Here is a 22955-nt window from a genome sequence, read left to right as displayed (position 1 = left end):
TATACTTTCTGTTCCTGAGTACATATGTGTATGCATCTCTATGCAGGCATCTTTTATATTCCGTTTTGTGCATGAATACGCATACATGTGTTTATGTCTCTTTCATTGAACTATAATAGATGGCATTTTCCTCATCCTTAAACTTGTGAAAAGCTTTGAAAACTGCATGAACATCTTCATCATTCACACTCTGTCATTTCATGTATTTGTGGCCTGCATTACCTCATGGTCATGTGTTGAGTCTGTCTGGCATCAGCTACTGAACAGTGATCATTATAGCTTTTTCTCCATTTAAAATTTTAACTTTATCCCCCAGCTTTCAAGGCAAATACTTTTTGCAACTTTAATCATGTATTTGTGGCATTTGCATTATACCATTTAAAAGCATGTTAAAATTCCTGAAGCAACTCATTTTAACTGCTGTTACCTGGTGGGCTGGGGTGTTTGTGTTTTCAGCTCCAAGCGAAGCACCATTTATTCCTCAAAAAGTGGAAACTTTTACCAGTCCTGCAATGAAATCCACAACACATGGTAACTAATGACATTTGCATAGTTTTGCTTTCAAAGAACAGGTAAAGTGACAAAAACAGTGAGTCATGTTGTCTTTTTCAGAATATTTTTAGTATCAAACATTTCCCCTTCTCTAGCAAGACATTCTTCAAAGAATTGAGCTATCTAATCTACTTATCCCTGAGATAATACTTAAAGAGTTTCTATAATCCTGATGTCTATGTATTGTGCTCAATATATTTTGGAGAATAATTCTTTTTTATAGTTCTTTCAACTTTGTCAACAAGAAAATAGCAGAATTATAACTGATAATTATTTTGAGATGTATTCTCTTTGATTGAACACATTTGGATATGACTTGATCAGTGTTTTAACCAGAATAGTCTAAGTATAAATTGTACCAGGTAAATTCAGCAACCTTGAATACGATGAAGAAAGATTTGTAAAACAGAGGCAACATAATTTGTATTTTACACAAAATTACTTGAAGAATAGAGTTGATTAACTTCTGGACTTTCCAAAATATCTTATTTCATGCTGTACCCCTGCTAGTTAATGTTAGCTCTTTGAGTTATTCAGTGTACTTCGTGTTCAGAAATACTTCAAAGGTGCTGCTTTCATAGACTGTTTAATGTATGAACAACATTGTCTGAGGTCTCATGTAGAAACTGAATTCCCTTTGGCTCAGTCAACGTTTATTTTTTATATACTGTGTATAAAGCACAGTGTTAAAAACTTGGGGAGGCCAAAGAAAAATAAAATAGCTCTTGCACTCAAGAAGTTTGTAAGTTTACAGGCACAGTCTGATTGACCCCTGAAAAGTGTCCTCTGCAAAGCTGTGTTAAATCTTCTTCTTTCAGCTCCCCAGCAAACTCCATCTACCCCTTCCTCACCCAAACGGCGCCCCAGACCCAAAACTCCAAGAACCAAACCTGGTAAATAAATGTCTCTTTAATTTTTCAGGATATTTATTTCTAAATAGATCATGTTCATCTCCTTAGAGTAAAAACTAAGTTACAGGAATCTAGAGAATAATTTGAAACAATTTTTAATTAAGTGTTAGATAATAATACAAAATAAAAAATCAAATATCAACAACAAGATTTTACTGAAAATCATCTTATTTTTTAACATATGAACTTTTTAGTAAACCCAGAAGCAAGTTCTTTTGCTAAAGTATCTTAGAATGAGATATATAGTATCACTTTTTTGATGTGCATTTACACTTAAGTGTCTGATACACCGATGGTTCTTGTTTTTTTTTTGTTGCCTACTATGTTTTCCATTTTGCAATAGGGCAATGGGCAAGATAGGGAGGATCTGACTCCAGCTTTGAAGTTTTTCGTAATCTTAAAATAACACATAACAATGAGACTACAGCATATTATTACAATTACGTTGTAATATTATAGACATTCTTCAAAGATTGTATAGATGCTCCAGCAAAGGAAGAGCTGACAAGGTAGGCCTAAATAGACATATAGGATTTGTGTGGAAGAAAAGGACAGGGCAACAATATAAATCACAGTGTTTGGGTAGTTCAAATAATATATCAATGAGTAAGTAATATTCTTATTGTCAAATAATATATGCAGAATCATGCTCAACAAACTGACTTTGGCTTATTCCATTTATATTTGTAATATAAGAAGTTTCATAAGACTTGTGCTGTTATGACAACTTAAAATTACTTTCCAAAATTTTTATTCAGTTTCAGATGGGCAGGATTTACAAAGGTTTGTTCTGGTTTTTTTGTTGGAGAATATTTTTACTATCCCTAAAATAGAAGGATTTTTTTTCTTTCATTGTCAGAAAGAATCTAAGTCCCGAGACAATTATATCTAAACTTTCTAAAAACCTTGTGCTTACATAACTAATACTGCATAATAATGATACGTGCTTGTATGGTGTTACTTTATCTTACTGTGGAAAAATTAGTAGCCCAGCTTTTTTTATAGTGTCTTGTTAGTAATTCTAAAGGCTCAGGGGGAACAGTACTGAGTCTCTCATAATACACCAACTCTGTGTTGTAGTTATCTTGCCCTGTCATTAATAGATCAGAGCTCAGCACTCAGATACAGTCCTGTGCCAGCAAGACACACTGTTGGTCCACTACTGCTTCATTGCTTTCTTATTTTTCTCTTGTTGCTGAGATAACAAACCTGACACCCAAAGTTAAAGTGGGAAAGGTTTTAGTTGGCTCACACTTTGTAAGAGTTACAGTTCATAATCGACTGGCTGAAGGCAGGGTGGCATGACAGAGGGACATTGCAAAGGGCAAACAGTTCATGGAAGGCAGAGATTAGCCAAGCAACAAGGGATGACCATGGCTTTTTCTATCCCTTATGTTTTATTCAATCTGCTTAGGGCAGGTAGCACTCAAATCCTTAATCCAAGCATTGCACCATGAGTCATTTCAAGCTGGCACAGGACACTCTCTAGACCCAGCTACCTGTGAAAAAGCACTACTTATGACTGCATGAGGCTTTGAAAGGACACCTAGAGGAAGCCACTATTTAGCCATTGTATTTGAAGCTAGGTCATTGCCATCATTTACCACTTTTCTAAGTAAGTTCATCAAATTCAGCTTTAGACTTCATTTGGAAAAATGCCTCTTTATTTTGGTGCTAGGGGGATAGTTTTGAGCTTTAAATCATAATATCATTGAATATTAATTTTAAAAGGTATTTCCCTCCCCGATGCTTGAAGACTTAGGTGTAGCTGAGAATTATGGAATAAGTACAAAATAAGGAGAATACCTCTTTTAAAACATGGGTTAAAATTGCTGACTTTATTCTGAATAGTTAGTTACCATTTAGTGGCAATACTGTTAGGTTTAATATATTCCTGAAATGTTTTCTTCAAAACAGATGAAAAATTTATCAGTGTGTGTTCCTTAAATGTTTCTGTGTGAATGGAATATGAGATATTTCCAAAATCTCCCAAGTGGTGTGTTCATTCCATTTAACAGTTTAGATTTAGGTTTTTGTCTTGATGATTTGAGACACTTTGAAATGCCTGTATGCTAATTGGATATTTTGCTTTTGTTTTTTCAAACTGTCAGTAAAACACAGTTTTATTACTTTGAAACTCAACATCCTTTAATCGTAGACATGACACATACTGCACCTGGTAATTACCCTGCTCTTTCTAAAAAGAAGAGTTGCTTATAAATAAAAAGAAGAGTTGAAAAATTATGTTTTACAAGTCTTTAGATCAAGAATTTCTGATTTGTATGTTAGTATTTGACACACTTTCCCATGGAAAGTACAGAAAAGCACTAAGATGATCTCATCATAACCAGCCCCTTGGATATTATCACAGCATTGCTGTGAGCTGTGGTAGATCATTATGTTCATGACCGTCACAGAGAAAGCATAGAAATGTAGCAGTGTGAGTGATTGAGGACCCCCTTGTCTAAAACTATAAAATAGTTTCCAGTACCAAAATTGACTGGAATTCTGATGACGCTGAATAATAGCCTTTCAACTTGAAAGAGGAGAAGTGTTTCTGTCATCTAAGAACTCTGTCTTGTTTTGGAGAAACTTCTCAGTTTGCAAGCTACAAAACCCAAAAGGATTGTATGCTTCAAATGTGCCAAACTCTTTAGCTGGGGCTGATTTCTGGACAGTGGCTTCTATTTATATATCAGGAGATTTTAATGGTGTTTTGGTGAAGGAAAAGAGGTTCTTTTGCTGGAAAGGATTTCTCTATTTAACTAAGACCAGAAAACTCTCTATGTAAGCACTGTAGAAAATAATCAATGACCAAATCATTTTCTATTAATCCAGGACTTACACGGTGAACTTAGATGTTGATTGACTATGAGGAGCTTTTTCACAACTCATTGCTATTGTCATTTATGGGTTAAAACTTTAGCTCTTGAAAAACAAACTTTTCACTATAATATTTATTGGATTCTTAATTTGCATTTCCATTAATAGCATGTTTACAAAGTAGGATTATTAAAGCAAGATATTTTCTGCTTAATCAGACATGATTTAACTTTGCAATGAAGTGGATAAGAAAGGAAAATGTAACTACTCAGAAAGAGAAATCTCATGATTCCCTTAAAAGAGGTAATATGATCACCAGTTATACATGTCAGACTGCAAAAATTAGGGATTGGGCAAAAGAGTGTAGTTGACCATGGGAAAGGTCTCTAGGTCAGAGAAATGGAATGAAAACTCCCACTTGAATGAAAAAAATCATAGTTTATAAAATCCAACAGCCTAGAAGTTGAAATAAAAGAATTCTGACAATTGTAAATGAAAAGAATTTGACATATCTATTTAAAATCATTTTAGAAGGCTTTGCTATAAGATAACAACTATTATATATATATATATATATATATATATATATATATATATATTTGTGCTGTATTTTGCATGAAGGATTATTATTATTATCAAGAAATATTACTGCATGCTTGGTTTACTAAAGTTCAATAAATGTTTCACTAATATAATTATTTCTATTATTACAAAACAAAATTGGGAAGCATAAAAATTTGTCCACATGTTGTTGAAAGTTTATATTGATACACTGAATTTTTAATTTCAATGGTTTCTAAGATTTCTGAAAGGAAAGTCATTCATTCATACAAATATAGATGGAAGAGTAACCATTCTAAGGTATTCTGAGTAGACAGACTTCTTTAAAGTGGAAAGATTTATTTGGAAGCCGCTATGTTTATGTTCCTTTGATTTCTAAACTTTCTAACCTAAGAATAGTTCTCCCTTTGTCTCTAACAGCAGGCATAACCACTTCAGAATCCGTACCTAAATCTACTACTCAAGGTGACCTTGAGTAATTCAAGGTAACACCGAGTAGGACTGGATCCCTGTAAACCATTGCTTGGGTTCTAGCCTTTTAAGTCATATTTTGCTTATTTTTATTTAAGTAAGACTCCTTTTGTAGCTCTGTGGAAGGTTTCTGGTCAAGGTTCATGAGAGCACTTAACCACCAAACGCTTTTTGATTTGAAAACTTCACTGCCTTTTCCCAGCCCTCGCCTCACACTTCTATTTTTCCATTTCACATTCCATTCAACTTGCTTTTCTTCAGGTTTTGGTGGTTAAGTCAGCACATGAGAAAGCCACATTGGTTTGTGCCTATTTTATAAGCCCAGTCCTGTACATTTTCCAGAAAACACAGCCACCTATCTTCATGCCCTAATATAACTACTTCATATCACAAGAAGTGTTTTCTTCATAGATTAACCTTTAAGATGTTAATAACATTTGGATTTTCAAATTTTTACTGGACCAAAAAATGAAAAATTCCTAATTTCATCTGCTTGTTTTACATAGCATCTTAGGTGGTGGATAGGATTGTAAATTGTTCTTATACCTGTCACAAATCGAAGAGTATATTATGTTTGTTTATACTGAGGTGGTGGCTTCATCATTATAGGTCACTTTCAGTTTTGTTATGCATAACTTTATAACTTTATTCCTAACATTTTAAGACTATTTAATAAAACAAGTCTTTTTATGATATGTACTTGTGCTTTGAAGTCTCAGAAGCTTGATAGGGAACTTAAAAGATGCTGTATGTAAAAAATTTTTACTTTGCCCACTTTTAGATGGAAATATTATAGACATGAAACTTCAGTTTCAAAAAAATTTTTTATTAGTTTCTATTTTCCAATGTAAATACTTTCTTAATATTTATTCATCTCATGTACTGGTATTTATTCCCCATTTTTTCCTGTAGAATATGAAGTGCCTAGATTCTCATTCCTTATCCTTCTCCCTCTGTCTTAAAAACCTCACACACAGAGAAATTTTACTTCCATGTCTAATTTAATATATTACCGTAATTTGCCACCCTCCTGTTATAATCCGTTCCTGGACAAGCTTTTACGAAATCACAATTGCATGTGTGTGCACAGAATTGTATTCTGTTTCAATTACTGCCTTTTAGTTTTCATATCTTATATATTCTCACACAAAATCTTTCTTGGACACAGACATGCTAGCAAGTGATGTTTTTAGGAAGCACTTCACTTGCAGAATAAATGAAAGATCTCAGCATTTGTCTTTGTGATTTCTCTTTCTGCTGCTTAAAAGAATAGTTCATTGTTATGAAGTTCCTGTCAAAACCATTGTTGCTGTAGTTTCTCTTTAATTTGCTATTTTCTTCTCCCCAACCTACCATTCTCCTACTCCACAAAGATCAATGATAAATCCTAATAAAGATACTATCTGAAAGGTTTAGTCACAGAATGATTTAAACTCTAAGATGATAAGTTCTCTATGAATTTCTGTAAGAATAAAGGAATCTCTTTTTTCTATTTCAAAAACAGAATTCCTTCTGAATTTTCTTCTTGAAAGATTGTAACTCTTTTTATTCCATAGCATAGTAAGAAAACTATTGGAATGAACTCATTCCTTTTCAAAACCAAATGGATTTTAAAACCAAACCACGTTTTATTCCACATAAAGTATAATTTACTTGCTAGTTTGAATGAAAACTGGAGTGTTTATCTATCAGGATATTTAAATAATATTGTTATTCAACCTAGTGAACCTTTGCTAACATCTGAGATTGCTTTTGGATACCTATTGCTTTACTAAACAAAATGAGTTAAATTTTATATATACGTTAATTTATTTACTGGCAATATATATACAACACGGAGTAAAACAAATACACGGAGCCCCTTTTGGCTGATAAATTTAATCCCTTTCTGTGTGTATGTGTGTGTGTGTGTGTGTGTGTGTGTGTGTGTGTGTGTGTGTGTCTGCATGTGTGTGAAAGCATGCTAGCTCCAGAATATGGGAGATCATTCAACACTAACATACATATGGAAACAAGCCTGTTGGGGCACTGCCTCTTCTTCTTTGTATGAGTCTGGCTCCCCTGCAAGAAGCAAAATGACAGATGGCAACAAGTTCAAAACCTCTTGAGAAAGATGTCTTTTGAGTTTCCTTTAAATTCAGACACAATGTATAGCTATTGGAACATTGTGTAGTGAGGGCCATAACTAAAGATCAACAACCAGTATGAGAATTCTCAACTCTTACTGTGTTTCACGGAAACAATGTGGGATAAGCGAATGTCACTGTCATAAACTGGAAGAACAGGATCATTCGTCAAGGAGGGAACACTTTTTGTGGTAAAGAAAGTTCATTTCTATCTTAGATGTGCTCTTCAGCTCTGCTTTTGATATTACCTGCTTTTATTGCAGCCCCAGAACCTCAGACTTTATCACCACCACTGTCAACAAAAGGTAATGAGACTTCTTTTAATTAGTTGCAAAAGGATGATCTTGTTTTTATTACCATCTGTCCTTGATTTTGTTCTTAGCTTTGGCGTGTTTTTAAGATGATTTTTAATTGTTCTTCAGATGTTTTTTCAGTTACTTTTGCCAGAGTTATCTATTTTGTGACCGTGCTTTTCTGAACAAAGTCTTTGAGACAGACATGGGTGCAAGTCATATTAATTTTGATTGATACTTTCTTTATTGTTCTGCCTTATATTTGAGGAATTTGTCCTTGGCTTGTTTTAAGCTGATTATTTCCACTGGAGTCTCCTGAGTTCCTTAGGGAATATTTGCACTCTTTACTTTGGGAGTTGTTTTTCCTAAGTTTTCAAAATTCTAACATTTGCAGGCTTTCTTGGAAAGCTCTATGATCTTTCCAGATACAAATACCCTTGTGTGTCATTAGGAAAGCCATTCAAAGTGAAATGCATGCATGCACATGCGGGCGTGTACACACACACACACACACACACACACACACACAGGATCTTAATAGCTCTTTCTTTTTTCAAAGGAACAAAATAAATGTATTCTAGTGCCATTTTAGCCAATTACCCAAATTTTCCTTTAATATGAACTGGTTATTTTGTTACATTCACATCTTCCAAATGAGAATCATGCCTGGCCTTTTTTTTTTTTCTTTTTTTTTTTTTCCGATTCTCTTTCCAAACTGAACTGACTGGCTACATTTTTATTCACTTTGTCTAAAAGCACAGGAGTCAGTTTAAGTAGAAAAGGTACTTCTTAAATAATAAAAGTACACCATTTTATTTGCTCAATCTAAGAATTTAAAATTAACTGTATTTTATACTTTATTTCTTCTTAATGATTGCTTAAGGATTTTTAGGACCCAGAACATTGGACACTAAACCTCTAATAACATTAGGTTATATATTATTGAGTGGGTGATCTTTGTTTTCTCTCATCTTCACTGTTGATGTCTTTATTGTCAGGGTCCCATTCATGGATTTATTTATTAATGTCCACTTGTGTTTATGAGCTCTGTTCTTATTTCTGGGAAAAAGTCAAAATGCTGTACATATGGTTTATAAATATGTCTCATTTTTAAATTTTGTTCCTTAAAGGAACTTATGAATTCAAAGCTGTTGGCATGTATTATTGATTTTTAAAATACAAGGTGAAAAACTTCTTTTAAATATTAAGCCAAATACTTTATATCACTAATAGCTTCTCTTCTAATGCTTGCTTTCAGCATTATCTTCAAAATTTTATGTGACTGTCTCCTCTAAATTGTACAGAATACTTTTGAGGTTTCTCATCTCAAGTGGAAGAATAGGGATGTCTCTTGGACATTTTACAAATGTTGGGAAAAAATTCAGTAACCTAACTGGGTAAATAATGCTTTAAGAAACTTTGAAAAACAGAAGAATGTGTTCACAATAAATCAAAGGGCTTAAGTAACCTTCTAAGATACAGACAATGTTTGTTGTCAATTTGTGGAGCCGCCCTTCCTGTATTAACTAGTAATTTTCTTTCTTCAGCTCCACGAAAGACCAAACGACCAGGTCGTCGCCCCCGTCCTAAAACAACACGTAGCCCAGAAGTTCCCAAGTCTTTACCTGGTAAATGTGGTGTTCAAGGTTCCAACTAATACACAAAGTGGAATATGGCAGCTTGTAATTCAGCAGCCAGCTACCTGAGCAGTTGGGTATTAGGAACCAATAATACTCGATTTTTATATTTGAACATCTATACTTACTTTGTAGATACATATCGCATCTAGCATATTGCATAAAGCACTGTATTTTATTTGTAACTATTAAATACACACAGTAGGAAGCCCTTCAACTATGTGGGCTTTAAAATAAGGTATTTAAAAATCTTACATTTGATATATATTCATGGAAGATGAGTTTGAGAAAGTAAGTGGGAAAACTGGAGTAAATGGGAAAATTTTTAAAGGGAAATCATATTCAGAAAAAAAGTACTTGGATGAGGTAGAGCATCCTAGCTTGGGGCATGATGCTACTTCCTGCTGTATTTGGTGATCTTGGTTTTTTACTTCTATAGCCGTGGAGCCAGTCCCAGTGTCCCTGGAGCCCCTGGTACCCAGACTCGGTAATTCTGTCCCTTTCGAGTGCCTTCACAGGTTGTCACCTTTGCCTTTTCCACCTCCACCCCAGGCATGACTACATTTTTACTATCTGTCGCAGTTCCATCCCATGCTTCCTTCCCATTTTCTACCCGTGCCTAAAAAACCTGAAGATAAGAACGTTTTACAGGAATCTGATGTGCTCCTTTCGGGAAGATCTGTGTTCTCAGACATGATTTTCTGGTTCTTCACTGACCTCTGTCTTTCAGTCACATGTGTGCTGGTGTTGAGAAAGCCACAAACACTTCCTCTGGGACTTCTGTGCTCATTCTAGACTGAAAAAATGATAAATTTTCCCCTAATGTCATGCTATAATTTAATTGCTTTATTCATTCAGCTTGTGAGGGTCTCTGAAAAGCTACCGCATGATGGTTTCTTTAGTTTTTCTGTTTCTTTGATAAATGCTTTTGAACACTTTTAGATAACCATAGTACATTCTTGCTCTAGGGCCCAATATAAAACTAATTGTAATCTTTGAAAGTTAAGGGCATTAAAAGTCTCAAGATGGTTTTATTTTTTGGTACTGATGACTATAATCATTTCGTTTTAACTTTTCGGCATTTACAATCAACTTGTCACCACTTTGCTTTGAAAGCTTCCAGAAATCAGTAGCCATATAACATTTTTACACCTGTGTAAAGTCAAGTGTTTATGGATTATTTTCCAGATCTCCTACTAAGCAATTTTTAACATTCTATATTACTTTTTTATATTGAAAAACACCTATCAAGAAGAATACAACTAACATACTTTGTGGTTTTGATATGATTTACATAAACACACACCTTATGACGGTTATCAGTACTTACTCAGAGACACATTTTAAGTGCTTTTTGAAAAGGAAACTTAAGCATTTTCCTGAAAGGAAAAATTAATGATGCATTCATGTAGCTAAAATGAATACTTTTCCTACCCTTTTAACACATCACGAATTAACTTTTATATATTTACTGCATTTGTACAGTGTTTTTATTTAACTTATATATCTTGAATTTTGACAGACACAGCCAGGACTATTCTGCTAATTTGTAATACCTTTTTCTTTAGCACCTAAACGGTCTAAGAGACCTAAAACTTCACACAGACCACATGTACCCCAAATTGAGCCTGGTAATCATTACTTTCAATGCCTTGACATATTAATAAGAAAATGGTATGTAAGTGACAATAATATTCACCTTTACAGTCTATGGCATTAATTATACCACCTTTCTTTCTTCAGAGTCAAAACCGCCAATGCAATTACTTCCTAAGCCCCAAATCACAGCAAATCCAGATATGCCACCAACAAAATCCGGTAAACAATTTCCCATGCTTTAGCTTAACAAAATGTTTTCATTTAAAAATTTTATTGAAACTGTTGCTGTAGATGTTTACATATTATATAAACAAAAACCCAAGTACCATGATTTTGTTCATTATCATCTCAAAATAGTTGCACTAATATTTTAACTGCTAAGTGAATAAATGAGTGATGGGTGGGAAATTTGTAAATGTTATATCTGATTCTCTTTCAATCTATATTCTAGACTGGCCTTGAATTTGCAAGATGCTGTTAGGTGTTGGGAATATAGGCCTGTGCTACCATGCCTGATCCCATTTTCTTAAAGCATATTTATATCAAATATTGTGGACTTGTAATGACCAGAAGACTTGTTTTTTCTATAGATAGAAAATTTTTTAAAGTGGTGTTGGCAATCACTAGTAGATAGTACGTACAAAAAGCTGACCCTGGGGCTGGGGATTTAGCTCAGCGGCATAAGCGCCTGCTTTGCAAGCAGGTAGTCATGAGTTTGATCCCCGGTACCGATAAAAAAAGGAAAAAGACAAAAAAAAAAAAAAAAAAAAAAAAGCTGACCCTGTGCTCTTCCTTAATAGACTTACTCCAAAATACTCAATTGAATTTTAAATAATAATTATTAACTGACTAATTTTTCACTATGGAACAAGATATTTATATAAAAATTCTGAAAATTTCAATGTTTTATATTAAATTTTTTTCTAAATTTTCAATTTGCTAAGGTAGAATCTTTCATAAAAATAAGCCTACCAAGAATTCTATTTATATCAATTTAGAATAGAGTAGGTTCTGTATGCTCAAAATTAAACATTAATGAGGATCCAAGAGTTACCGACGTGTTTGTTTTTTGTTTGTTTAAATGATGCAGTGTTTGAGACTGAGGCGCCATCCATAACCATAGGTAACAATGTTTTCTTGGTCCGTAATTCTCTGAACTTGTCCTTCTCATCTCCTCCATCATTATCTGTTTTCTTGTATGCACTATTGTCATTCAATCTTTTTTCCATTTTGTTTCAGAATTGCTTACTGTTTTCAACAGGTACCTTTTTAACATCAAGTTAGGCATTCTTTTCATCTGCTCAGCTTCTAACACCTGAATATTACTCTTTCCTCAGATCCTTTTAGAGACATTCAGATTGCTTGATACTGTTAAAAAAAACCTTAAGGCTCTGTCCATCCATTCTTTCTAGACCAGCAACTTTCGCCTGTATATGACTACAGTTTATAGATACAGGAGGAAGCAATGCAAAAGCTGGTTGGTGCATGTCCTAGGTGTGTTTGTAAGAAGCTTGTGATGATAGCACATCATTGTCTGTGTCTTGTGAACTTCTTTCTTCCTGAGCTCCACACTACTCAAATGCAGTTGAATCTTTCTGTTGATAAATTTATCTTGTAATACTAAGTATCAAACAAAATAGGGATTGCAAATTTGTTTGAAAGTAAATCGGTTATAAATATTTTTATGGTGTTGTTCTGGGTTCCTCATCTTCCGTATACTATTTATTATTGAATATGGCTTAAACTAGCTTTGAATTGTGGCAGTTAATCAGGAAACATCAGTCTCTGTGTAAATACTCAAAGAATTTCTGATGGTAAGACATTCAAATGTTATATGTGGTCTTCTAGTTTCAATGAAAAAATAAATGGAGACATTAATTCCAGAGTTGTATTCTTAGTAAATTTCATATCTATGAATAATCCTTTGGAATAGTATAGAAGTATAGAAATCCTGCTTATCTAGACAAAAACTTGCATTATTATTTTGCAAACTTTTTCCTTAGTCATCTCCATTCCTAACTCAAATAATTATCTCCTAATGATCATTTGAGATAAAGAAACAAATGAGGAAAATAATAAAAAAGCAAAAAAACATTTATTATGATGAAAAAGCACAACTGACCTTTGCAGTACTGTTCCGTATCTCCAGTAAAAATATTGATTAACAACATTTTTTGGTACTTCTCACAACTCTAAAAAAATACTCTAAAAAAATAATAATAGTGGTGATATTTCAGGTAGCATAGGATTTCGTGATGCTTTTTTTCAGAGTAATCTGAACACAGAAAAATATTTTTTATGGGCTTTATAGGTATACAACATACCAATGGTATGTCTATCTTATGAGATAAGTGGGTGCAACAGTATGGCCAGTTAGTGGACATAACAAATGCTATTTTCTCAGGGTTCAGAAATGCTTTTTAAATGTAATAGACTTAAGATTTGACTTTAAGATAATATTTTTCTGTATTTCTTAGTCTTTGTTGTTGATTGTACTGCTTTTGGTCAGTTCCTACCACAGATATGGAACATATAATTCTGAAAACTGAGGCTCCAGTGACAACTTTAGGTAATAACATTTTGTGTCTTTAAGCACCTTATTTTCTGCTCACTGTATGTTCTGACACTTCTTTCACTATCTTGGGACATTTAAGCGTGTTTTCCTTCATACGATTCCTCTCAACATATTGTCATCATTCAATTATATTCCTCATTTAAGTATATTTATTGAAAGTGCTTAAGACCAGTTACTTGGTTATAAACCTGTATGTAGCTAGTCCAGAGACAATCTCCCTTGTTATACAGCTTTATTAATGTTTTGCAGAATGCATCGGTCTACTCGAGTAGTTTTCAAAGTGTTACAACTGAATTTCAAATACAATTAGGAATGTCTGTCCCTTAAACATCAAATATAATCTTGTGGGAATCTTACTGTCTGTTGTTTTAGGACATGCAGGACATTTTTATTTTGTATTGGTGATTTCAGGCAATGAAATGTGCTTATTCTAATAATTTTAATGGATTTATGTCAAACCAAGTAATTTCTAAATACGGTTTTTGAACAGTACCTGATCTTATGTTGTTCTTTGATATGATCTTGACATGTCATGTATTTGACTTTCTTTGTGTCTGTGAACTTTTTTGAAAACTTGATGCCAGCAGCTAGTAATAAAGGTTTTAGAACAATAAAATAATATTACGTTTGTTCTTCTTGAACGAAGTGTCATTAGAACACAAAAATTAAAAAGGTTTTATGTAAGACTGCCAGAAGAAAATTTCAGACAGAAAATACAGATTTTCTTCAAGTCTCGTGATAGAGTAGGAAAATTTTGGAAAACTTACCATCATATTTAATTCTTTCTTAAGCTTCTGGAATCTGTAACTTTAATAATCAGTTTCCTTTCTTTAGCTCAAAAAATAACAAAACAAACAAGAACTCGTCGTCCGCGGCTCAAGCATAAAAGCACAGTAAGCCCAAAGGTACATCAGACTAAACCAGGTAAATAGTATGTTCTTTCTAATCCTGTGGCACACCATTAGGCATGGTATTGGAGTGGTAATTTAATATGCCACCTTATATGTCGCTTATATGACCCTTTAGGGCGAAGATCTAAGGCAGTGATGGGGAACTTTTGGAGCTGTCAATGATAAAAATAGCCCACTATTGCCCAAGTGGCATAGGTTCACTGCCACTGGCCCCAGGCATAGAAACCAGCTACCACTGGATGCCTGTGACTTCCTCATGTTCTTTCCATGAGGATTCCCTCATTACCTGTGTATTTTATTTGCTATCCTAACATCCATTGCAATTTGATTTTTTGGAAAATTTATCTAGTTAGGTATCTAGTTATCAAATTTAATTCGGGTGTTCATGCATTTTTATTAAATACTACATTAACAATAAATTATTTATTTGAGGGAGAAAGCTATTTTGGGGGACCTCATAAATAGATGTAGGCAAAACCATAATTCATTTACCAACTGTTCAGCATATAGTTAGTGCTTAGAGAAGCAAAAATTTCATAGGCTTACATATGTAATGTAGACCTTGAAATTTGAAGTGTTCGTAGATTTATTACTAGAATGAGCAGAAATTGTGTAAACAAAAAGGAAGGTGCTGTGTGAAGGTGACACCAGCTTACAAATAAGAAGTTCAACCTGATTGTGAGGCAAATAATACTTATTCTCCTCCTCCTAGGCAGGGATGCTACTTTTAGTAAGTTCAGGAGAAGGACCTTGAGGTCTTGTGTTCAGTGACTGAATCTGAACCCTTAACATGCACCCCTGTTCTTCAGTGTTAAGTCTTTCCTGTCCTAATAACAGAGAAATACATTAACAAGTTGTGTGGACTAAGTGACCTCTGTATTTACCTTCTTGTATGCCTTCTGTAGACAAAGATATTGGTCATTTTGGAAAGTAGACTCTCGATCAAAAGAAAAACATTTATTTTGGTTATTCACGATCGCATCTGCTTAAATATATCAACAACTGCATTTATCATGACCTAGGTTTTGTTTTCCAGTCTATAGTGCTATACATTATACTTTCATGTACTTTGCTTATAACTATTAAACATAGTTTTATTATAGAGGTGCATAAAGAGAATTCTAAGTAGGGTTTTTGATCATACTCTCAGATTATATATTTCAAAAGTAAAACCTGTAGCTAACCATGTAAAAATTCTAGGGATGTAACCATGTCTTTTGAATAAATGTCTATGAGCTCTTACTTAAAAACTTCCAAGGGCTGAGGATGTAGCTCAGTGGTAGAGCATTTACCTCGCATGCATCAGGACATGAATGCCATCTCCAGTGCCAAGAAAAAAAAAAGAAAAAACAAGAAAAAGACTTTCACATTTTGCTTTATGGCTGTACAAACAATGCTAGACAACTAAACTTCATTTTCAAAAAACTTGATGGATTTTCTCATGTGTTTAACATTTTCTTTTTAAAATTATTTTGGCCATTTCTTACACCAGATTTTGGACCAGTTACTCCTGGACCTTCTTTAGGTAATGATTTTTCTATGTCCTTCAGCAAGTACTTGTTTCTAATTCATTGTCAAGCTTTCCTGTAGTTCTGAATAGATGATTGTGTCATCCTTTGTTGTCATCCTATTACACAATTCGTCTTAAAATACTGGAGGCTTTCTTTCCTTTTATAGAAATATACCTGGACTGAATTCAAAACAACTATCTATTCCATATCTCAGTTTGAAATTGTGTCATGTCAATCTGAGTCTCGAAACAGTCCTGTGAGAGCCAAAAGCCAAATATATGTTTCCATATGTCTCTCATTTAGATTATGAATTCAGTGCAAATACCATGTAATTTCTTTAAGTTGATTACTTTCCTCATACTTCAAGTTCTATATGACTACTTAGGCTTTGCTGATGTTTCAGTGAATTTCGTATACTTATTCTAGTAAATTAGCAAGTGAAAATTTTGCCGGCCTAGTCATCTTAAATTATAAGTATTATAAATTTAATTTGAGTTGTTCTCACATTATTAGAGTTTTCAACCAGTTTGGGGTTAGGAAAACTTTTAAGAAAATAACAATAATCTCAAAAGTTGCTTAAACATACTTATATGTGTAATTTTAGTCTCTGGAGAACTGTCAGTTATTAATATACTAACGTCAGTATTAATATACTAAATGTTTTAAACTGTTTGTTTTTTTTTTTAACTCAAACTCTATCAAGTTTTAGAGAACTTGGAGCCACACTATAATTACCTTAATTACATTTTATGGAGTCATCAGCACCATACTAACAATAAATTTTCTTCCTTCAGCTACAACACAAAAAGCCCATCATCCACATCCCAAACCTAAAACCACGCCCCATCCAGAAGCACTTCAGATGACACCGGGTAAATATGTGGTATCCACCTTACAGAATCTGTGTAACCTACCCCAGTTGGGACTCTAAATTTATGCACACACGATACACTAGAACATGCCCCATACGTTTCCTAGAACTAAAAGCTGCTGATTAGTGAAGAGATCACGAGATGTCTAAGTGATTCATGCTTCCTTCATGGTAAATTTCTCAATCAATGACCATGTTATTTACTTTTCATATTGTTAAATTTCCTCAATATTAAAAGATAAAACTTCCTACAGTAGTGTTGAGCCAACTTAATCAGTTAAAATCAATTACTTATATTGTCTTTTCTAATTCCCCAAAACTATATGAGACCAAATGTCAGAAATAGGAGTTTTTTGTTTGTTTGTTTTTTACTAAATAGCTTTTACTGCAATAGTAAATAAAAGCTGATCTTATATAAGCGGGCAGAAATGTAAAGCAGCATGTTCATGTAAATGTAAAATAAATAATTTCTTTAACAGTTCAATACTACATGATAGGATACAATATATCCAGGATGATTGGGAAGCATTTGGCATATAAATTTAAATAACTGAATGAGGGAATAAAGGTTGAGAGAAAGGAAGCCTGTCGAAGGTGACTGCCATGCAGAGGGCAATTTCTTGCTGCTCTCCTGTTTAATGGGCCCATGGGATGAATTTTAGGGGGCTGGGTACCTAAATTTGATCCACTGAGCTGTAGTGATTTCTACTTCTGGACAGAAACATACTTTTTCTGTCCTTAGAACTGAACATATCCAGCCTAATGATGATAAAATCTAAGAGTGATTCTTCATCTTATCTTAGATAGGGATGTATTCCTAAATAATTAGGTCTCTTAATGAGTATATTTTATCTTCATTTTAGCAGTTACTATGTATGCTGGACAAATCCTAGGGTGACACCCAACAATTTTTTCCTTTTAGTATTAATACAGCTTTATAATTCATAATGCCCATTTTTTTCTCTCTCTCCTCTGATAGCTTGGCAGAGACATAATGGAGTGATGGAGTAACAGCCTATTATCTTTTCTTTTTTGTTTGTTAGAGGCAAATCACAAGTTCAGCACATATTCAAGAGTTAGGAGTAGGGAAGATGACACAAAGGTGTTAATTTCAGGGGCAAGAATTATTGGTATTCACCACACTCTGTATATTAGACTGTGTTTGTGTTCAAAATCTGTACTGTTTATTGCATGTGTCATTGATTACTGCTAATAGCTGATTTTTTGGTTTTGGCATCCATGAAAGTGTTAACTGTCTTTGTCATATGTGTTTCTAACAATGAATCAGATTTTTATTACTATAATGAAGAACTATTCATTCTAGATAAAATCAAATAATTAACCAACAATGAAATTTCAGAAATGGCCCCAAGGAGCTGCTCTGCAGAGTCTAAAGGCTATGACTGACTATCTTCTGAATAAATAAGTACCTATCTGGTTAGAGTTTGGCAATTTAGTCAAAAGAAAAAGTTCATTTACTTTATCTTGAGTTGTGAATATTAAAAATTAACTTTGCATCTCTAGAAACTTTATTTTTCCTGGTAAGATTCATTTTCTGACATTCTGTATACTCACAAAGTCTCTTTGGTCTTTTATTACTTCTGATCAGTTCCCGCTACAGTCACTGAACCAGTTACTCTTAGAACTGAGGATCCAGGATCAACACTAGGTATGACGTATGTCTGTTAACATCTGCATTTCATGCCCATTTCATCAGCATCATCCTCATGCTTCTTTCACTTCACCAAGCTTCTGTCATCCTGTTACTCTATTTGTACATTAAAATAACTTTGTTTTCAGATGATCTAGCATGAATTTACTCTCTCATCTGCAATGTGATGTCTTTAAATTTGTGATGTCTGCTCCCACGAAACATTTTAATCATCATATTTTTGTTGGAAGTTTCCAACACAATCAATTTTGCAGGGGATGGGTTGTCTATGCCTAACCTAGACAAAGTCATTGGCGCATGTGTTATGGTGTACCAGGTGTTTTTTACAGATCCAAGTTGCTACATTTATTCTATGTGCAGGGCGTTGTTTTACTATTTCAGATAATGATAAAATTTTGTTTAAGGAAAGAGTAAAATAGAACATATTCCTGGGGCCACACCCCCACCCCTATATTTCAACAAGATTTTGGAGCTTTTTGAAATTGAGGAATCCCTGTGAGAATCATTTTGAAGTATTCTTGCTATACCTACTTATGTTCTGTTTGATTTTTGTTTTTCATAAAATGTAAACAATTTACAGGTCATTTACCAAATAGAGCCAAATATTTCAGTGCAAAAGAAAAGTTTCCTAAAACTCAAAAAATTATAACAAGTGTAGAGGGCCACAGTATCTGGGATCCAAAACACTATTTAACCTGAGATTTCCTTCCTTCAGTTCCCAAAGTACCTCAACAAACATATCCACATCCCAAATCTAAAACCACGTGGAGAACTGAAACGCTTCCAGCAGAACTGAGTAAATATATGGGGCCTGGTTATAGAATCTCATCAGCCCTTCTTAGGCACTCACAGAAAGTACAATGGTCAGTCCAGAGCAATGCTGGATCCACGTTAGACCAGACAGTGAGGAAGAGGGGAGGAGGAGATGGAGTGGTACCCACTTTCATTATTCTCTTCCAATTAAATATTCTTTCCAATATCTATCTAATTTATTTCTCACTTAATTCCATTCACCCTTTAAGTATTGGATATGTATGGTAAACTTAAACAGCTAAAAGTATGTTTTATTAATGGGAATTATTTTTTGGTAACTCTAGTCATGTGAGTCCTAGGCATTGGTGAACGTGCTCTGTAAAAGTGTCCAAGAGTAGATACTTCAGGCTTTGTGAGCTATAAAGTTTTTGTTGCATATTCTTCTTTGGTTTATTTTTACTTTTTTTTCAACTATTTACAAATAGAAGAATAATTCTTAGGGAAAATCATCCTGAGGGGTGGGTAATCTGAAAGCTCAGAAGGGTAGGAAATGTATGGGAGAGTTAGAGAAGGTGAAGTTTCATTCACCTGTGGAGGTTTTCAGGCTTCAAGGTTTTCAGAACATTTTATTGAAGCTACTGTAGTTAAACAGCTTCAGGATCAGATGAGAAGTCAAAATGTTGAAGTCAGGAGTTTGGATTACATCTGAGGATCCATATGCAGTCAGAATTTCTCAGGGTATTGGGACAGAGAAAGGTCCTGCTGTCTCACACAGTAGCTGCCCTTATGCCGCCCACTTATGTGTCCTTTCCAAAGATGAGTTTTCAGTACGATGAATTTGATTTATTAATTTAGTACCTTTGCTGTGTCATAGTGGAATGCTTGACACAAGCCATGTAGAAAGAAGAGGTTTATCTAGCTCATGGAGTTCGAGGTTCTCAATTCAAATGGCATAGCACAGTGTTTGTGGTGAGGGGTGTTCCTTGTCTGTATTACTTCATGGCACAATTGCCTGTGGCAAGCAGCAAGTGATTATATCTCAGGTGAGAGGGAGAGAGTGTGAGGGAGCCAGATTTGCTTCTTTTATAATATTCCTCTTTCAAGGACTCAGAGGTGGCACAAGAAACTCCAGGGTGTTCTACAAATTATCTCAACCTCCAATGACCTAAAGATTTCTCACTAGTCTCACCTTCCAAGGGTCCCATCATCTCTCAATAGCTTCACCCAGCAAAGCCCAACTTTAATCCCAGTGGACCCTTATAGCACTTAAACCATAGCAGGCTACAGTAGTTAGACTCCAGTCATTAAAGGAGAAACAGTTTACATGGGCCAGTACTGATACAAAGTTAATGATAATCCCTTCTAAGGAATGATCATCTCCAAGCAAAAATGCCATGCTCCCTAAGTTCAGGATAACCACATTTGTCCCATGCTAGAAATCTTTTGGAAATGAATATTGTGAGTTTTTATGAATTTTAATGTTCTTTGGTTTGATTTGTTGTTTTTGGCCAGTTCCTACTGAAGTCTTTGAACAAGTTACTCCTGTAAAAGAGGCTCCTGAAACAGCAGTTGGTAATGCCGCTTGCCTGCCTTTGCCAAGCATTTTTTTCTGCTTCTGTCAGACTTATCCTCTGCTGCTATTTAAAGTAATCCTTTATATTATGAAAGTTAGACAGACATGAAACAAATGGCCTCTTGTTTGTAAGAGACATGTGTCATTCACCTTGGGACTTCACCATCTGGAAGCTTTTTAAAAAGCTTTTCGTCTTACTTTATGTTTTTGGTTTAACCAGTATTGATTGTTAGAGTAAATTTTATATATCCTTAAGAGTAGCTGACTCTGATGTATGCAAAATAAGGAAACTTTCTCTGTACATCCTTTGTACATATGTCTTTTTAATCTGGTTTTTTGCAGTTTGTTAATATTTGGGTAGTGGGTTTTAGTGAATTAAATAACTGACCCAGCTATAGATCTAAACAACAAACCATCCTACTGTGCAAATGATTTCCCTCTCTCCCCACCATAGTTTAGATGACTCTCAATCTTTTTAATTAGGTCAAGGAACTCCAGGAGGATATGACTTATAGAAAATGCTAATCTTGATTTTCTGAATTAATAACTTTATTGCATAGGTCAATTTTGCCCCTAAATATCTTCAAGAACAAAAGAAGATGTACTAACACATTAGGAGTAAAACTTTTACACTAGGAAAATACATTTCTTGAAACTCAAGAAAATTTGTTAGGATTTGGAAAACTTGAAGATTTCTAACACTCTACAGATTAAAAACCTCTAAATTAACTAAAAGATTATCTCTTTCTCCTGCCAAAAATGCTCCAAAGCATAAACATAAACTTACAACCACTCCAAGCCCCTGCATATCTTAGAGGATGCCAATAAATACAGCATCTTTGGTTTAAGGTGCTTTGGAGCCAGTCACTGGCGAAAAATGTAACGAATTTCCTAGTGCTGTAATCCTGAGGGACTATTCCACACTCATGTTTGCTGGGAAGTTTATGATCAGAAAAGATGTGTAGAAACTTTTCTCTACCTAGAAGTGGTAGGAAAGATGTTTCACTTCTCAGTCAACAAGGTAGTTGAATCATTTTTAATTATTCTGCTGCAGAAAGTCCAAATCGTTTGCTGCAACTATAAGATGACAAACCTAGTAGATATCTTTAGTTATTATCCACACAAGTGTAAGTCAGTTTGCCATGTGTTTCTTGAGAATACTTAAAAACATTTTAAGTGCATAGGTAAAAATGTCCTAGTTAAAGTCTTTAATACTGGATTCATATTTTCAGACATCATAATTAGAGGGATTATTTCCTTCTAGTAATGCTAAATAAGACCAAAGATGATGATCTCATGAGATGTAACACCTAAACTATACACCCTAAAACTAAAAATACATATTTTCTTTGAGGCAATATTTTTACTGGCAAGATTCATTTTGAAGTGAATGTTACCGCTCTGTCTCTCTGTGTCTCTTTCTCTGTCTCTCTCTGTCTGTCTGTCTCTCTCTCTGCCTGTGCATGTGAAATAAACTCCAAAACGTTTTTCTTTTGTTACTTCATAAAACAGCCTCTGAACCTGTTACAGAGCGTGCACCTGCTATTTTCAGAACTGAGTCTTCTGGGATAATATTAGGTAACAAGCCTACACTCCTTGAAAAATGCTTTTGCTGCTCATTGTACTGTCCATTCAATCTCTGTCCTCATTACATGGCTTTTCCACCTTTATGAGATAGTGTGCATCAGCTGCTGCCATTCAGATACTTCCGTCATCTGAAAAGTCTGAAGTATCTTAAAAGCAAGTTTTCTATTGTTTTTACAAAAGCCAGGAGTATGAGCTTAGTTACAACATTGACTGGGTATGGAACACATTTGAAATCATATTATCTTGTGCTTTGTGTAACAGTATTCTGTGTTATAGCTGAGTTTAAAACAAATTAGGATATATACGTTATCTAGGCTAATCAGCAATAACAATTACTCTTACACTCCTTTGCACACCTGAGTTTCTATATCTTTTTAAAAAAAACTATTTGTATGGTGTGTTTCTTTGTTGGTGCTTTAAGTAATGGTATGTTTTATTACTAATTTAATAATTAGATCAATTACTCAAATATTTAATCTTAAAAGCTTATTTCTTAGCATGAGCCATCTTTCATCTTTCCTTTCATTAA

At 34.2% G+C, this 22955-nt stretch overlaps 1 protein-coding gene across 27 annotated transcripts in view; it reads left to right on the top strand.

Moving 5' to 3' along the window:
* The window catches only part of Abi3bp (ABI family member 3 binding protein), a 238142-nt gene that overhangs the window by 134950 nt on the left and 80237 nt on the right, over positions 1-22955 (top strand). For 8 of the 27 annotated variants that reach the window (XM_063224841.1, XM_063224849.1, XM_063224844.1 and 5 more), the window contains exons 17-30: positions 457-531; positions 1371-1445; positions 7708-7749; positions 9285-9365; positions 9814-9861; positions 11118-11192; positions 12064-12096; positions 13483-13542; positions 14383-14472; positions 15952-15984; positions 16765-16842; positions 18451-18510; positions 20779-20838; positions 22352-22417. The exons of 3 other annotated variants lie outside the window; for them this stretch is intronic. In XM_063224841.1, the coding sequence (XP_063080911.1) occupies positions 457-531; positions 1371-1445; positions 7708-7749; positions 9285-9365; positions 9814-9861; positions 11118-11192; positions 12064-12096; positions 13483-13542; positions 14383-14472; positions 15952-15984; positions 16765-16842; positions 18451-18510; positions 20779-20838; positions 22352-22417 (876 nt within the window). The remainder of the gene's footprint in view (positions 1-456; positions 532-1370; positions 1446-7707; positions 7750-9284; positions 9366-9813; positions 9862-11117; positions 11193-12063; positions 12097-13482; positions 13543-14382; positions 14473-15951; positions 15985-16764; positions 16843-18450; positions 18511-20778; positions 20839-22351; positions 22418-22955) is intronic. 16 more of the 27 variants (XM_063224856.1, XM_063224855.1, XM_063224854.1 and 13 more) reach the window with 12 other exon arrangements.

The sequence above is a fragment of the Cavia porcellus genome, unplaced genomic scaffold (assembly GCF_034190915.1).
Source record: "Cavia porcellus strain 051 isolate PalLab524CR breed Dunkin Hartley unplaced genomic scaffold, mCavPor4.1 scaffold_15, whole genome shotgun sequence".
NCBI lineage: Eukaryota > Metazoa > Chordata > Mammalia > Rodentia > Caviidae > Cavia > Cavia porcellus.
Note: the sequence above shows the minus strand (reverse complement) of the source record. Positions and strands in the feature narration are given on the sequence as shown.